This window comes from Panicum virgatum, chromosome 9N (genome assembly GCF_016808335.1).
Source record: "Panicum virgatum strain AP13 chromosome 9N, P.virgatum_v5, whole genome shotgun sequence".
NCBI classification, from domain to species: domain Eukaryota; kingdom Viridiplantae; phylum Streptophyta; class Magnoliopsida; order Poales; family Poaceae; genus Panicum; species Panicum virgatum.
In genome coordinates, this window is record NC_053153.1 from 12,558,674 (window position 1) to 12,577,095 (window position 18,422).

An 18,422-nucleotide genomic window follows, 5' to 3' on the forward strand; every position below is an offset into this window, starting at 1 on the left:
GACTAGCACAATTCAGATGAGGCCCAGTCCGCGGGTTCCGTCGGCGCCCTTGCCTGCTCGCCCTCCGCAGGCCTTCCTGGCGCAGCAGCAGCAGCCGGCGACACCTCACGGACCCACCGATCTTGTTGGTCACTGGGCTGCACCACCCCCACTTGCCGGCCAGTGGGCTGCACCACCCCCACTTGCCGGCCAATGGGCTGCACCACCTCCAAGATTCTACAATCCGCTTGCTGGCCTCCCATCCTGGGATCAGCAATCCCTGGCGTCCACCTTCAGCACTATGACGCTGAATCAGCCCCAACAGATCAGTGTGGTACTTCGACTCAGGTGCTACTTCTCACATGTCTTCCAACTACAGTACTCTTTCACATACTGTTCCCTCGCGGTATCCTACTCCTTGTTCAATTGTTGTCGGTAATGGGTCTCTACTTCCTGTTACATCCACTAGTAATACTGATCTTGCACCTAATCTTGTCTTACTAATGTGTTGGTCTCACCATAACTCATTAAGAATCACATTTCTGTTTGTCAGTTTACCATTGATAATAATTGTTTTGTTGAGTTTGACCCGTAGGGCAGTTCTGTGAAGGATGTACTGTCTCGGAGACTGATCGCCAGGTGCAATATCTCCGGACCGTTGTACCCACTCCGTCTGCCGGTCGCTCACTCCTTGGTTGCCACCACTGAGTCTACACTTTGGCATCGCCGTCTTGGTCACCCTGGACATGACACGCTCTCCCAGCTCGCGTCGTCTGGACTGTCAGCTTGTCATCATGACACTAGCTCGTCACTCTATCGTGCCTCTCAGTTAGGTCGTCATGTGTGCCTTCCTTTTCCTGTTTCGTCATCTAGAGCCACTAATAATTTTGATATCATAAATTTGATCTATGGACATCCCCTGTTCCTAATGTTTCTGGTTTCAAATATTATTTGGTTATTCTTGATGACTGCTCACATTACTTATGGACGTTTCCCCTAAAACTTAAATTTGACACCTTTCGGACGATTGCTCACTTTTTTGCCTATGTGTCCACTCAATTCGGCCACACAGTTAAGGCAGTCCAATGCAATAATGGCAAAGAGTTTGACAACTCTAGCTCCCGCACGTTCTTCCTCACTCATGGCGTCCACCTACGCATGTCATGCCCTTATACTTCCTCCCAGAACAGTAAGGCCGAGCGCATAATTCGTTCCACTAACAATGTTGTGCGCTCCCTCCTGTTCCAGGCATCCCTACCCCCTCCCCCCCCCCCACCCTTCTACTGGGTCGAAGCAGACAGCCACCCACTTACTCAACATCTTGCCCACCAAAATGCTCGAGTCTGGCACGCCGCACGCTGCCCTCCTCGGCACTGCGCCCTCCTATGACCAACTCCACGTTTCCAGCTACAAGTGTTACCCCAACCTGTCTGCCACCGCTCCCCATAAATTGCCTCCTCGTTCTGCCCTGTGTGTCTTCCTGGGTTATTCCGCTCATCACAAAGGATACCGTTATCGCTGCCTTGATCTCATCTCCCATCATGTCGTGTTCGACAAGTCGGCTTTTCCTTATGCTGAGCATGGCTCATCTCCCACCGCGCCAGACTTCGAGTTTCTCGATTCTACTGACTATGTGTCAGCTCCTATCAGACCTGTGCACATGTTTCTGCCTGCAGATATTGACACTTCCACACCCGCACAGCCACATGCAGCTGCTCCTGGCCATCTTCCGACTGGTCCAGCAGCACCTGATGCGCTCCCAGCCGGCTCCCCGCAGCCTGTTACGCCGGTGGGATCATCGTCGCCCGCACTGCCATGTGCGGCACCGGCATCACCCTCCGCGCAGCCATGCGTGGCTTGCGCCACCCCCCCCCCCCCCCCCCCCCCCCCGCATTCCCGAGCTGCCAGACAGACCGCCCACCGGTGTTCAGCCAGCTCCATTGGCGTCTGTGGGCTCAGACGCTGCGCCCGAGCCAGCAGAACTAGATCCATTCAGCTGAATTTGCAAATTGGAAACTTTGCACACTATCTAAAGATTAAAGGTCTAAGTGGTTGTTTTTTGCAGGGCAGGCAGCATATAAATCACTGAAAAAATACCCCACTCCCCTTTTCTACGGTATTACTTGTTAGTTTGGCCTCGCGCCTGGCCGTTGTTCATGAGCAAAAACTTTAGTCATGAACCAAACAGGCAAAGCATGGGTGAACTAAATCTTGGCTTCCCCAAAGATGGGCCCCACATGTCAAAGGAGTGGGTGAAAAATTGTTCATCATTTTTGCAACCATACTTTTGCCACAAATCGTGCCAAATCCAGGGCTAGAAGATTTTTGGCGCCAATACAAATGGTAACCAAATTGCATAGTTGATTCGTGATTTTATTGCTGACTAATAGATAACAAGATGATATGAAATCTACGACATGCTTTATCTGATGGCAAGCAAATAAGACAATGATGATATGAAATATTTTTGATGACCCTAAGGCCTCTAGAAATATACTTAAGAGATAACAAGTTTAGGTGGTGTTACCATCTGTCTAAAAGCACTGCAGACATCTCTGGCCATTTGTTTCTCCATAGGGGTTAAAAGCACAGGGTATCGTACCTTCAAGTAGTAGAATTAAAAATGAAGACCGATCAGAAATAAAATAAATTTTGTCACAATTCAAGGATCAAATAATCGTCGATATCAAAACATCAGACCCGGGGAGCATATCTCGAACATGATAGCAACACAGTATATTAACGTCCAACAAAAAGCACTAGTGAGAATAGTAGAAGGTTGACAACAGATTCACATCTCTTGGCACCTAGTTCTCAAGTCCAAATCGTATTAGTATGTTATAATCATCCATTACATTATTGGGAAACACAAATGTGAAAGTTGTCATAACAACGTATCAAGATGATAATTGAAGTTAGGAATTAACTTCTTATCACCAATCTATTTGCATGAATAGTAAACAACCGAATAACTGAAAACATAAAACAATAGATATTGAATTAAAATTTAATAAAGAAGATGAAAGAGCATGAGCAATTACTTCTTTCCCATCAGGGTTCCTCATAACAACACCATCAACAACTGGAGATTTCCGCGCCTCAGCATGTGCATATCCTGGGCCAACAGTGTAAACCTGAAAAGCTTATTGTAAATGTTAGGTTGGATAATCGACAATGAAGAGGAGATGTGACATGGCATGATCCTTCATCCAGAAAAAAATTATTAGAATTGCCGGATGGCCTCAATCGAGATAGTGACATTGCACAGTATAATAATTGCTTTAGTTTATTCATATTAATAAGAGTTCAAAAGCTCTTTATTTTATGAACATGAGATAATTTCATATTAAGTGAGATTTTAGTCCACAAATATACATATTGAGAGAGAAAATATATGTGTTGCTTTAACTTGAGGTTACAGGGAGAGGAACACAGGAAACATTACGAGGCCATATTAGAGGAGGAACACAGGAAATATTACGAGGCCATATTAGAGAACCACCAAAATCACAATGTGGAACTAAGCTGGTTCATTACACTTGTAAACAAAACGACAGTAAACAAGAAAGTTATGAAAGGCACCTTACTTTAACATCTGTGCCACCAGTGGGCATGAATTCCTCGTATATGTAAGATCCTTCACGCCTCACTCTTCTAACATCAGGGTGAAATTCACTAGAACGGTTACCAACCTACAATTATTCAGCAATGCACAAGTGTTAATACATTCTACCAAACAACACAAATGACTGGAAACTGTAGGAGAGAATAATGACTTGTATTCCTCCAAACCCTAAAAGGATGGGATATATAGATCCTATACATGGGCTCACATATACACCAACACCCCCCCCCCCCCCCGCCGCAGTCTGAACTACCGGCGCAGCGGTGTTCAAGACTGGACAAAAAGAGAGTACAAATAGAGTACAAAGGGCAAATACCCCCGCAATCACAACTAGCCACCGGCTACGTTGAGGCTGGAGCGAAACTCCGAGAAAGTCGAGGAGAGCAGTCCCTTGGTGAAGATGTCAGCAAACTGAGAGGTAGTTGGGACATGGAGTACCCGAACATTGCCTATGGCGACTCTGTCGCGCACGAAGTGTAGGTCGATCTCCACATGCTTCGTCTGCTGATGCTGGACGGGGTTGGTGGAGAGATACACGGCGCTGACGTTGTCGCAGTAGACGAGCGTGCTCTTGGCGAGCGGGCTGTGGAGCTCCGCCAAGAGCTGTCGTAGCCAGGACGCCTCCGCCACGCCGTTAGCGACAGCCCGGTACTCCGCCTCAGCACTGGAGCGGGAGACAACCGGCTGGCGCTTGGACGACCAGGAGACCAAGTTGCCGCCCAGAAAGACGGCGTAGCCGGAAGTGGAGCGACGAGTGTCCGGGCAGCCAGCCCAGTTAGCGTCGGTATAGACCACCAGCTCAGCAGAGGACGAGCGGTGAAGCACCAGGCCGAGTCAACAGTGCCACGGACGTAGCGGAGAAGACGCTTCAGCGCAGCAAGGTGTGACTCCCAGGGATCATGCATATGGAGACAGACCTGCTGAACAGCGTAGGTGAGGTCCGGCCTGGTGAAGGTGAGGTACTGCAAAGCGCCAGCCAGACTCCGATAGGCAGTAGGATCAGCCACCGGATCACCCAGATCAGCAGACAGCTTCGCTTGAGTGGCGACAGGACTGGAGCAGGACTTGCAATCAGTCATCCCAGCCCGCTCCAGAATATCGAGTGCGTACTGCCGCTGGTGAAGGAGAAGACTAGACGAGCGAGGCTCAACAGTGACGCCCAAGAAGTGGTGGAGCTGACCCAGATACTTCATAGCAAACTCCTGCTGCAGAGAGGAGATGACACTCTGAAGCAACTGCTGACTGGAGGCTGTGAGCACAATGTCATCGACATAGAGCAGCAGATATACAGTCTCATCCCCACGGCGGTAAATGAAGAAAGACGTGTCAGACTTGGCCTCGGTGAACCCCAATATCAGCAAGAACGTGGCGAACCGAGAGTACCAAGCCCGAGGAGCCTGCTTCAGACCATAGAGAGACTTGTTGAGTCGGCAGACCATATCCGGACGACTCGAGTCCACAAATCCCGCTGGCTGAGAGCAGTAAACAGTCTCTGACAGAGTGCCGTGAAGAATCGCATTCTTCACGTCCAGCTGGTGCACAGGCCAGGAGCGCGAGAGCGTAAGCGAGAGGACCGTGCGCACATTAGCAGGCTTCACCACTGGGCTGAAGGTCTTATCATAGTCCACACCAGGTCGCTGAGTGAACCCCCGGAGAACCCAACGAGCCTCGTAGCGCTCCAGTGTGCCATCAGCCCGACGCCAATGCGTCCATATCCACTTGCCAGTCACCACATTGCAACCAGACGGACGCTGCACGAGGTCCCATGTCTAGTTGGCAAGAAGAGCCGCGTACTCCTCTTCCATCGCACGACGCCAGTGAGGATCCGCCAAGGCGTCGCGGACAGAGGAGGGTACCGGAGAGACCCGCGGCTCTCCCTCGGTGTCGGAGAGAGTCGCGGCCTGAGACGCCATCCGCCGAGTCACCATGGGATGGATATGCCGAGGATCCGGATGGACGACGGGTGGGTGGTACACCGCCGGCTCGGCTCGAGAGGGAGCCGGTAGAGGTGGCGGCGGCGACGGCTCCGGTGGAGGTGTCGTCGGAGCCTCCGGAGCAGGAGGCGGCGCCGGTGTCGTCACCGAACGACGCCAGTACACCTGTACCGACTCAGCGTACCGCGGCGGCGCCGCTGTCGGCGCCGAACGACACCGGTACACCTGCACCGGCTGAGCGTACGCGCAGGTGCAGGGGAAGGCACCGGGGCCGCGCGTGGCGCAGCAGGAGACACCGGGGCAGCGCGTGGCGCAGCGGGAGACACCGGGTCTGCGCGCGGCACGATCGGAGGTCCGGGCGCCGCGCGTGGCGCGCCTGCGGGCACCGAGGCCGCGCTCGGCGCAGCAGGGATCACCGGGAACGGTGCCGGTGTCCCGAGAAAACCTGCAGGGAAATGACAGACAGGAAAAAGTGGCTGAACCACCGGGTCAGTCGGAAACAGAGACTCCAGCTCGGGGTCAGGAGAAGGTGTGGAGGAGGTGGAGTAGGGGAAATCTGACTCGTCAAAGACGACGTGTCGGGAGATCAGGACGCGGCGAGAGGTGAGGTCAAAGCATCGGTACCCCTTGTGGTCAGGGGAGTAACCAAGGAACACACAACGAGTCGAGTGGGGCGCCAGCTAGTGAGGAGCAGTGGCGGAGGTGTTAGGGTAACACGCACACCCGAAGACCCGAAGGTGGTCGTAGCGAGGAGGGGTACCGAAAAAAGCGTGGTGTGGAGTGGGAGCAAGAGAAGCAGTGGACGGAAGACGGTTGAGCAAGTAGGTGGCGGTGTGGAGGCTCTTAGCCCAGAAGCGCGGGGGCAAAGAGGCCTGGATCAGAAGAGTGCGCACGACATTGTTCGTCATGCGAATCATCCGCTCAGCCTTGCCGTTCTGAGGAGAGGTATACGAACAAGACATACGCAGCTGAACACCCCGAGAGAGGGAGAAAGAACGGGAGGTGGAGTTGTCGAACTCCCGACCGTTGTCACACTGGACGGCCTTAACGGTGAGGCCGAACTGAGTGGACACCCAGGCAAAGAAGTGGAGGAGAGTGGGGAAGGTCTCAGACTTGGCGCGCAAAGAAAACGTCCAAGTGTAGTGCGAGAAGTCATCGACCACCACCAGATAGTACTTATAACCAGAAAGGAGTACAGGAGAGGTCCACAGGTCACAGTAAATAAGACCCATCACCAATCATGATGGAAGAAGGACAAGAGGGGTGTGGGGGTCGGACATAAGAGAGAATACCGGCATCTGGGGTGGTGCGGAAGGAGGCACCCGAGTCGGCGATCCACTCGGTGCTGACCGGCGGCGGCCGCCCCAAGAAGCTGAATGATTGCGCCAATGCGGCCTGGTCCCACCCCCCAGGCCAGGTCAGCTGCTGGCTGGGTGGAGCGGGCGGGGTCCAGAACGGCGCGAACAGGGGAGCAGCCGCCGGCTGAGGCTGAGGCCCCCCTGACCCTGAAACGGCCACATCAGAATGCGTACCTCCAGGGCCAGGAGCAGGAGTGGGAGCCGGAGTCGGGTTCGGAGTGCCCCAAGCACCACCACCACGTCCCCTCCGCCGATGACGCCCTCGGCCTCCCCCACCCCCGGGCTGGCCGGTGAGAGGAGCACCAAGGAGGGCGGCGGCGGCCCACCCGGCCATGGATGTGGCAGGGGGCGCGGCCCAGGAGGCCAGGGGCAGCGCCAGCGGCGTGCAGTCCTGGGCGGGCGCGCTCCAGCTTGGGGCGTCACCCGTGGCTGGGCCTGGACTAGGCTGCTAGCCCGCGTAGCAGCGCTGGCCGCCCACCCCGAGCGCGAGTGCACGCGCTGCAGACTGCAGCTGGCCGCGGGCGCTGGCGTTGGCCAGGGGAAGTGCCAGAGCAGGGGAGGCGGGCGCGGCGGCGGCGCCCGGGGCCAGCGCCCCTGCGGTGGCGGCGTCCGCAGCGGCGACCAGCGCTGGCGCAAGGACGTCCAGGGTGGCGGCCGGGGCGCGCCAGAGGCCACGGGGGCCGGCGCCCGCAGCGCCCGGGCCAGGCCCGGCAGATCCAGCAGTAGGGGAGCGCCATGCCAAGGGGCTGCGCCCGATCCAGCAGCAGGGGAGAATGGAGGGAAGGAGGAGAGGGGAGGGAAGGAGAGGGCCGGCGGCCGGCCGGCCATGGAGGCGGCGGCGGCGGTGGCGGCGGCGGCTGGTGAGGGAGGAGAGGAGAGAGAGGCTATGATACCATGTAGGAGAGAATAATGACTTGTATTCCTCCAAACCCTAAAAGGATGGGATATATAGATCCTATACATGGGCTTCTAGATGGGCCTCTATATATGGGCTCACATATACACGAACAGAAACTATGGAACAAAACCAGAACACATCTAACCAGTTAGCATAAAAATATGTAAAAGAAGATCTGACACTTCAATTCTGCACAGCGCAAACACATAGGGTCCACCCCCTCCTAAAATGATCGTGATCTCAGTATTGTTAAGGTTTAGTCCATGGAGAAATACTTTTTATCCAAGTCAAGAGTAGCATCATTGATTTCCGACATGCAGTCTTAACTCGTCAAGCATTTAAAGTTTATATAAATACATCAAAAAGGGGCACACGTTGGGTGGCGGTCTGCCAGGCAAAAAAGACTATTTCTATAGTCACCGAATGATGCAGATGTTTCCATTTTGATAACTTCCAAAATAAAGAAAAAATAGACCTCACTTGTCCCATATCACAAAAGATAAGACCTGCAAAGAGTATCTTCCTATATGTTATGAACCTTTACCCTTTTTGTAGGCTAAAGTATCTATGCAATACATATACATTTGAAAAAAAAAGGTGGGAAGTTAGACATTGAAGTAAGCCAAGTACAGAACTAAGATGGTTCCTAGAAAGTTACCTTTCGGAATAATTCCTTCATTCCGCCACCAGCAGAACTAGGATAATATATCATTATTCGATGGTCATCCCCTGGTACAAACACAAACAAAATAGGGAATCAGAAGACATACAGTTCACGATAATAAGTGATAAAAAACTAGTAATCTGTACTGCAATAAATAGATCACGGTTTCGCCACTCTTATACCTTTCCCACACAAAATTAATTAGTTGCTAACAAACTTGACCAATATAAGGTACCAATGACAACAATATTTTAAGTGCAAGAAAGCAAATAGAAGCAGAGCACCAAGAAACTAATTATGTAAATATACATGAATTACCATTGACAGGTTTCTCCACAAAGGGCTTCAAGAACCGCTTTCCATGAACCTCCACAAAATCTTCTTGCTCAATGAAGTAATCTAGCTCTTGGTATGGATATTCCCTATTGACAAGAGCATAATTGGGCACAGGAATCCCATACTTCTCCAGATGCTGAAGCACGAGGTAATTGTAGTTACGTCACTTAAAATTCGTTCGAAAGGGGAAAATGAGTAAAAAAAATAACTCAGAACACATTCGGCTAATTCAAAAGATAATTGCGAAGTAGTAGGCGATAAACATATACAATATAATAGTTCACTGAACTTTTCTGCCTCATCAGCTAGGTAGTGGATGGTCGGTGTGTGATGTTGACTTGTGCTATCATGGAATTGGATGCATGTACGAGCAATAACAATGGCTATGTCCGGTAATTTTGCATTCAACCTTGGGAGTTTTTGTGTGTCATAGTTCCCTCCGCCTATTCAAAATGCCCTGCTGCGTGATTGAGGTGGTAGCTAGAGATGAGGCATGTGTTGATGTCTGGATCTAGCAACAGCATTTGCTGCTAGGAACAAGGAAGAAAGAAGTCAATGGCAGTCATAAGGACTGCGTTGTGGATGGCAGAGAGGCTGTGAGCATGCAACAAGAGCTTGAGCCACCACCAGTCTACCATTAGTGATTTTTACAACTAGAGGTATAATGTGTGTCCTGTGCTGTGGTGGTCAACTCAGCATGCCATGCCATCATTTATACTCACTTAAACAAGTGGCCTAAATATGCAGTTCCAGAGTACAATGACCTACTTAAATCAGCCAAACAAGTCAGTGTTCACGTGGGATTCACTCTTGGATGTTAGCAAAAACAGCCAATGGACATCAAAACTACTAGGCTGTACCCAGAGTCCCAGACAAGCAGAAATACAAAATCAAAACAGTGTTCACTGATAGTCATCATGCTAAATACTCGTATGAGTATGCACTCCAAATAGAAAACAAGGACTTCTTTTCTACCATGCAACACATAATTTTCAGGTGGATACTTACAGGAACATCATATATGTATGTAAACAGTACTAATGCACTATTATACATGTTTCTGAAGAGCAAGTACAAAACTTCTGTTTCTGTTCTCCAAGAGTGATTTCCTTTTTAGCTAGGAAATTTGACTATAGTACTTGACTTTTCTGTATAATTATAATCTGGAATTCTCGATATGGCATGCACTACTGTACTGCTATGGAGATGTTGAGTCTCCAATTAAGCACCCAACACCTTGATAGCATGCAGAAGAGAGTACTACTTTGTGCACATTGAAAATGTGCCAATAAAATAATGTAAGTTAACCAGGGCGCATCTAAACAGAGATTAAGGACAATGTGTTTAACTGAATGCAATAGAACACAACTAAGTGAATTTCATTGTAATACCTCATACACTTTTCTGCGGTCATGAAGGAGGTATTGTGGCTCCAATTCATTGACTAAAAAGGGCCTAACATTCATACAGAACAAGTTCGGTCAAGTTAACTAGAAGATATGACCAGTGCAACATCAAGAATTTAACAGAAAAAAGATTCTGTAATCACTGCAGAAGCAAAGCTACCACCTTTGACAACTCAGTAATACTTAGTTTTAACTGCTAGTTTGTTTATTTAATGGGAAGAAAGAAAAAGACTCAGTGGCAAGTGATAATGCTATTACATAGACGGCCCACTTTCTGACTGCCTTTTTACTGACTACCAAAAGTTGCGATGAACGGGTAATTCAGACAATTAAAATACACTGAAGGGGTCAATGAGAGCAATGTTGAGGACTTGACTTCCACTCAACAAAAAATGTTATGGATTAGATTAAAAATGACGGCATACATATGAAAAGTAAGGACTAAATAAGCCGCAAGACGTTGAAGGATGATGGATAAAGCTTATTTATGCTATGCAGACATGTCTAGGACAGGGACCTTTGCATATGACTTTTCAATGATCATACCTCCTTCACTGAGTGTCTGAACATTCACTAGAGACATTTTGTTCCACATGGAAAACTAGTAAAATGAAGACATCTTGCATTTGTGTTAATGGTATGACTCACAAACTCGCCTGACCAAAATATTAGTAGTAACCTCCACAACTAGAAGTAGTTGCCTTGCTCTGGTTAGGGAGGTCACAATGTTGGGTTGAGAAGAAATTGTCACTTGGTGTGACATACAAATAATTGACAATATTTGATTGCCCAAAAACAAAGTAGCCTTCCCAACTAGTAGGTGGTAGCAGTTGCATTTCCAAACTGGTATGCATAGTATGCCTCCTTAACAAAATGGTCCCCCCCCCCCTCCCCCGACCAAAGAGCACTGCCTTCCTAACGGTAGTTACATACTTACATTCCTCACTCTGTTAAGGATAAATGATGTTTGAAGGTTGCAATGTGAAGAGTTAATATCAGTGCCCCTTCCTCCCTTGGTATTTAGAATAATTGTATATAAAAAGAGACAATTCAGAACCGTTGCCATTTGGAATAAACATTTCTGAAAACCATCAATCATACCTTCTCAAAGCAGCATAAGCTTGAACCTTTTGTACAGGAAAACCAGAGGAATAAAAGGCAATCAAGCAATCACAGTTTGGCCAACTGAAAATAAAATTTTGGACAAGTGAGATGCTACTCCAAAACTGACACGGTACGTACACAACAGCCTTCAATCAAGGATATTACACAAAGGAAGTGGATAACCCTATTCTGGAAAGAGTTATGATTTGAGTTATCAATAACCTGAGTTCTCATTACATACATCTCAATAGGATCGTCGAGAATAACCTTGTCTCCAAATATTATTATCTGCAAGACAACTCAAAATAATGCATAATGTAAATTAGTCAGAAAGGTTTCCATAAAAAAGTGACCTTACCCCTCAACTGACAGGAAGTTGCACATTGCTGAAAGATTAATAAATAAAATGAAGTTCATCATTGGTAATTAGAACCATTACATCAAAGTATGTCAATCCGGAGGTAAAAGCAGAAGTGAAAGAGCAAAAGTCTGACAGTGGTATTAACGATGTTTCTCAAGTAGCAAGTTAGACAAGAGTAGCAAAACAGTGAATGAATGGAAGCAAGGATGAAAAGGTGAACCATGTGCTACAGCTTCGGTTACAGTAATCAAGCATAAAAAATGCAACTTATTCAAACAAGGCAATCCTTGGTAAAAGGATCAAACAAAGTAGGTGGCCAGTGGTCCCCCCTAGTACTCAGAGAAAATAGCAGTATGTCTAACAGATTAATATATGCATGTCGTAGACCAAATGTAATGCCTAATCCTTTTCGAGAGACCGAAATTCTTATTGAATTCTTCACATCATTTATTGGTAAGGAATATTGGTCCATATGTGTTGGAATATAAGTGAATTGCTCACCTCTCCCCATCAGCTTAAGCTTTTGGGTTGAACTGATCGGTGCAGAGGTCTCGAGTTCGAATTCTGGTTAACGCAATTAAATAAAATAATTGCCGCTCGCTCATATTCCACGTCTGAGGCTTGAGGGAGCCTCCACGTGAGGGAGAGTGTTGGAATATAAGTGAATTGCTCACCTCTCCCCATCAGCTTAAGCTTTTGGGTTGAACTAGTCGGTGCATGCAACTCAATAATATGCATAGCTTATGGTACAACGAATCAACTTTGGGCAATATATATATAATAACATGTAAACATCGACCACTCAAGTTCGAATCTTCTAATTTAATGCCTCGGTGCTTAAATTATCGGTGAAGCAAGTGATCAGACTGTAGTCTTCCAAAAAGTACGCCAGGACATAGTAAGTGATCATTTTGTCCTTCCCAACCATTGAGGGACATATTTGCTATATCCTAGAAATTCTGGGTAGAACCCGTAAAAGCAACATCATGACGGGGACCACTCGTCTTATTCCAAAAGATGCAGAATAAATTGGTATCCACAAAGATTCACGGATGTCCCGCAATAGAAAAACTTCAGAAAAGAAATATCACATGTAATTCGACGCCATCCATGATCCACCCATTTACTCATCCCAGAGGCAAACTTCAATCTTACACTCGCCTCCGCTTTTTGCGAATTGATGGAACAGGATAGGGAAATGCACCGTGGAAGGGGCAAAAGGAAGGATCTTGCGCACCTCGAATTCTCCAAACGCGCGGAGCCGCTCGAGAATCTGCTCCATTGGAGAAGAGAACACCTGAAGGAAAGAGAAATTAAGAATTTCATCAGACAAGAACATATTCGAGGGTTAACAACGCAGCTCCCGCATCCCGCATTCTTTGAGAAATCCAGGAGCAAGAACCGGCCAATCGAGACGTACGCGCTGGAAGAGCAAGAACACGAATCGATCAATAAATAACCAAGAGGACAGTAGGAAGTAAAGAGGAATCGAGAGAGAAAGAGAGATATCAAGAACAACCTATCATCCATGTGTTCGCGAATTCCGTGAACCACCAAGGAAGAAAAAGAGAAACCTCAAGAAACCAAAGAGCCAAGATCCGGACCTTCTTCTCCATGACGCAGACGCCAATGGTGATCTTGTCGGCGCCGCCATTACCCTCCATCGCCACCATTGCGACCCACCCCTCACCTGACCTCCTCCTCCCCCGATCCGTTCACAGCGCGCGCGAGAGAGAATCCGAGGAGATGACGCTCAATTTGATGCCGTGAGGAAAAGAGGAGGCGCGTTGTCGGGGGAGTTCGAGAGCGGAGGCGGTAAGAGGCGTGCGTATCGCACACAACTTTCTCTTCTCCGCTGCGACGGCGTTCGGGGTCAGGGAACGGGACTCGCGGTTGCTACTTGCTACGACGGGCGGCTTCGAGAAGCGGCGGGGTACGGTAGCGGAGCGCCTCTTATCGCTTGCACAGGGGGTGGCCTGGCCTGTTGTGAAGTCGTTTGCAATGCTGTGGTCATGCTCATGCCGTTGCGCCCACACAACAACGACACAAAAAGGGTAATGCATGAAAAGGTTTCATAGAAAGGTTTTTTTGAAAGGGTAAAATATTTTCATTCATTCATAGGCATGTTACAGAAATGAGTGCAAAGTTGCCCCATTGAAGGTTTGCCAATGCATCTCTTACTGGACAATGCAAATTATGGCTTAAAGCATTACAAGAGAAAAGGCAAGAAGTAGGAATCGAAGCCTGTCTCGCCATCTTTGCAAGCTTGTCAGCCACTTTATTGTTTTGTCTGCTAATCTTCAGGATGGAGCAATTTATTCCCTCATCTGCAAATTCAGCAAGAACATGTCGCAGTGACCAATGGCCTGGGCTGTGTCGTAGTGAGGCCGTCATGGCTGTTTTGGCTAGCACTTCGTTATCTGTAATCAAGTTAGCCCTCTGTAAATTCAGTGCTCTAGCTAGTTTCGCCCCCAAGAGTAGAGCGTTTGCCCCTGCTTGTAGTGGCTCCATTGCTTGCTGTATACCTACCTAAAAAAGGAACCAGAACAGAGACTATGGCTTGGAGTTGTTAGAATGAAAATACCAACTCTAGTTTGGTTGTAGGCAGCCAATTATTGCTCACATACAGATGCATCACAGAAAATATTGGGGCCCTCTTGAATCTGCACAGATGCATTTAAATTCATACCTAACAAGTTATTACGTTGGCCATAATTTTCATGATCATGTATGGGCAAGGGTTCTTCCATCGCTGCTGCAAAAGAATTGTCAATGGCAGTAGCTTCGAAAAGAAGTCTTGATGTTGTCCAATGCACGTTGTTAAACCTGTGATCATTCCTAGCCTTCCATAGACACCACATGATTGAGAAAATGATACCTGCCGTCATGTTTGGTGCACCCTGCTGCAGCAAGGAGCCTATTTGAACATGGAGACCACTTGTAGAAGATGGCAGATTATCTGATCTGAGGCCTAGGACTGAGCCAAACCATGTAGCCCTAGCAAAGCTGCATTCAAAGAATAAGTGGTTGTCATCTTCTACCATACCACACCTGGAGCATTTTTCATCAATCCTCTGAATTATGCGGTGTATTCTTTTGCCGGTGCCAAGGGCGAGTCTGAGTAACCTCCATGCAAAAGTTTTGACTCTAGGTTGAATAAGCTTGTCCTTCCACACCTGTCTAAGAATTTGTATAACCTGCAGAGGAGTGTTTGGCGGGGGTTGGCTTGCTGCCTCCTCTTTGGCCAACATATTGTAAGCACTTTTTGAAGAGCATAGGCCATTAGGAGTCAACTTCCAGCAAATTATATCCGGTCCTTGTCCTACGATGACCGGGGCCTGCACCAAAGCATCCATGGAATGCTGGCCAAAAAGGGTGATAATTTTATTCTCATCCCACATTTTAGAGTTTGGCAACCACAAATCAGACACGGTATTAGGTATTTGATAATAAGTTTGTTCAAGGTTTAGACGATCATGCATTTCTTTCCGGAAAGGGCTCCAAGGTTGGTTCCAAATAGAAGTATTGCCATCAATAAATTGTATAGTGACATGGGTTTCAAGGTGGTGCCTAATGCTTAGAATGGAAGACCAGAAAGTGGATTTGCAGATATGAGCGGAGGTTGTCCATAGGGAGGCATTTGGGAAATATTTAGCCTTGATTATTTTTGCTACCATAGATCCAGGTTCATTGATAAAGCGCCATGCAGTGTTGATGAGCATACCTTTGTTTACCAGCTGTAGCTTTCGAATGCCTAGACCTCCCTCCTTTTTTGGTTTGCAGCATGCGTCCCATGATCTGTAGTGTATGGGCTTCTTGTTCTGGTCCGTCTGTACTCCTTGCCACCAAAAGGTTCTGATAATGGCTGTGAGTTTTGCTAGAAATTTCTTTGTGAACAAAACGTTAGCCATGTAATATATCGGAATTGAAGCAAAAACAGATTGGATCAGGGTCAGCCGCCCAGCATGATTGAGAGTATTAGCTTTTGTTAGGGTGAGTCTTGACTTGAATTTTTGATAAATGAAATCATAAGCCTTGTCTTTGTCCTTTTGTGTGATGAGCAGAGGATGCCCAAGATGCATAGTGTTTGGTTTGTTTAGATGTGCCGTGCGTGCAAAAGCTTGTCAAATTGGTTTGAATACAATAGCTCCCCCTACCTCGCCACATCTTCTTTTCCCGTCTTCCTACACGCCTCACCGCTTACCACCCCGTTCTCACTGATATTGTCTCCGACACTAGCAAGCGCCGCCGTCCTCCCACCCCTCCCTTCCCCTCCATCCGGGCTCCAACTGCATCCGCTCCCACCGTCGATATCCCCTCGTCGGTGAGGACTGCCTCCGTCCACCCAGCCCGCCCCGCCACCGGACCGTCCAACCGTCATCCTCTACCACCCGCCCAGTCCCGCCCTCGGCGCCAGCCAACCTGCAACCACCACCAGTCCGCTAACCCGGATGGAGCTCGCTAAAGAAGAAGAGGTCATCAGATTACTTGTTAGAGAAGAAGAGAAGAAAGTAGCAAATCCATTTGTTACTTTCTCATTTCTGGAAGTTACTTTCTACTAGGTGTTTAAGAAGTTAACAAAAAGGACTCTAGAGATATGCTTAAATGGAGAGCCACACGTGAAAATTTTACGGGCAAAGGTGCTGAGGTCACAACTAACATTCAAAACATCCAACGCTATGCACGCCAACTAACCAAATGATTTGCTTTTATCTACTCACAAAAGATGTGATTTGACTGTCATAGCTTGGCTCTATGGTCTAGAGAGGCGAATTAATTCTGACTAAAGTGTGACGTTAGGCTATATCATACACTTTTAAGTACAGTAGCTAATTTAGTTGCCTAAACTATAACAACGGTCGTAAGCTTGTTTGTTTGGATATACCAGGCTGAAGGGGAAAAAAAAAGGAGTGATGGAGATGGCTTGAAGCAAAAGTCCAGAGACGTTCATATTATTCATGCTGCAAGTTGCATTATTTGACCAGATTAGTCTAAAGCTGTCTTAAGAAGACCTCATCCTTAGCCAACCAGCTGTACGTACAAGCCTGGCAAAGGCTGTGTTCACTTCCCTCCAATTTTTCCAAACTTTTCATCACATCAAAATCACATCGAAACATTAAATATAGCAAATGACCCATACATAGAGTACTAAATGTAGGTAAATAAAAAAACTAATTGCATAGTTTTGATGTACGTTGCGAGACGAATCTTTTGAGCCTAGTTAGCCTATAATAGGACAATATTTACCACAAATAAACGAAAATTGCTACAGTATACTACAGCATCTGAATCTAGGGTCAGTTGGATCTTCACGGAGTTGTGGTGGCATGAATCGAATTTTCCCCTGAATCTATGGAGGAGGAAAATTACTGTGATGGAACCGCCAAATTAAATCTCTAATTAAGCGTAATGGCCGTCATTTGAACACATCGGGCGCATTAGCTTAACGGCTTAATTTGGCGATCCTTTCTCAACCCACGGCCCGATCGAAACATCACCGGTAGTCCCACGAGAAGGTGGGCGCAGATGGTACAAGCACGGCATATTACGTAAAAATATAAACTCAATGAAAACGAAACAATAAGTTTTACAAACTGAGTTCAAATGTGTGCAATTAATTTACAAAATTTTACAATAGATGGTATGAAGTTCGAATTCGAAAGGTCATACACCTATTCTAACTATCACCAGTTCTGATCCTTCTCGACCGGTCGGACCGGTTCACCCAACCGGTCGGACTGGTCAGCACCATTCTGCCGCCTCCACCGGTCAGACCGGTCCCACGGGCCGGTCAGACCGGTCTGCACAAAATAGAGAGGCTGAACACTCTGCCCTCGAGTGTACAACCCGACAATCCCCTAACCTAAGGGTCTCGCTCCACCACCTCCCACCCCTCTGCATCCCGGCGGATGAACTTGACACAGCAGGGGCAGAAGTCGATGTCTGGGGATGTCCGGGTGCCCTGAAATAATAATTGTGGCAACAAACCCTGAGTATACTAATACTCAGCAAGACTTACCCGACCAGTGAGTATAACTTAGCCCACATACCTAGACATGCACGGCATTTGTCTGGTGGTTTGTTTTGCACGAATAGCAACTAGAGGTGTATCCTTACTTTCAATGTTTTAACCGCATACTTTATATAGATAGACTCTCACTAATGTTTGCCTATCTACACACGCATATTGGAGCATCCAATTAAGATTCAGAATAGTATCCATTTTTATATCTCTAATATCCTAACTCATTTGCTACGAGGTGACAAAGAGATCAAGGCCCTCATATCCGCGAGACACTGCGAATCGATCCGTTTTAACCTTGTAATGTGGACCTAATCAACACGGCACGTATAGGCCCCGTCGGACCACACACACCAACCATTCCTCTCCCCACCTCGAACTACAGGACCGCCCCACCATCATATGGTCAGCCGAGCTCAACGTGAGACCACCAAAAGTAAACATGCATCCCCATTTCTCCGCGACTACTCGACTACCCCAGGAGGTGAGTTGAAGTCTTGTACTTTCGAAGCAAAGAAGTACTAGGCTTACCGGTTTCGATTACCTCCTACTCCCGGCATGCGGTTAGTACAATTCAATCCCCGATCAGCACTGCCACAACGACCGGTTCTTAAGCGACACGGACGGGGCTAAGACACCCAGGAACCATGTCCTGTTGCCAAACCTAATACCATCATCCCCGCCCAGTCTCACATCTTCATATCCATTTCAATCCATTTCTCAAATACTGAAGTA

At 47.8% G+C, this 18,422-nt stretch overlaps 1 protein-coding gene across 9 annotated transcripts in view; it reads right to left on the reverse strand.

The window, feature by feature from the left end:
* LOC120690163 (inositol hexakisphosphate and diphosphoinositol-pentakisphosphate kinase VIP2-like) overlaps positions 1–13,649 on the reverse strand; it is a 38,428-nt gene extending 24,779 nt beyond the window's left edge. The window contains exons 1-10 of one of the 9 annotated variants that reach the window (XM_039972704.1): positions 13,270–13,649; positions 12,903–12,962; positions 11,546–11,592; positions 11,302–11,385; positions 10,186–10,249; positions 8,777–8,930; positions 8,453–8,523; positions 3,567–3,671; positions 3,021–3,113; positions 2,507–2,581 (exon numbers count right to left, since the gene is read on the reverse strand). In XM_039972704.1, the coding sequence (XP_039828638.1) occupies positions 2,507–2,581; positions 3,021–3,113; positions 3,567–3,671; positions 8,453–8,523; positions 8,777–8,930; positions 10,186–10,249; positions 11,302–11,385; positions 11,546–11,592; positions 12,903–12,962; positions 13,270–13,338 (822 nt within the window). In that variant the 5' untranslated portion in view covers positions 13,339–13,649. Of the gene's footprint in view, positions 1–2,506; positions 2,582–3,020; positions 3,122–3,561; positions 3,672–8,452; positions 8,524–8,776; positions 8,931–10,185; positions 10,250–11,301; positions 11,386–11,526; positions 11,596–12,902; positions 13,089–13,184 lie in introns of those variants that run through there. The other 8 variants (XM_039972708.1, XM_039972706.1, XM_039972707.1 and 5 more) reach the window with 8 other exon arrangements.
* Between the last annotated feature and the right edge of the window lie 4,773 nt (positions 13,650–18,422).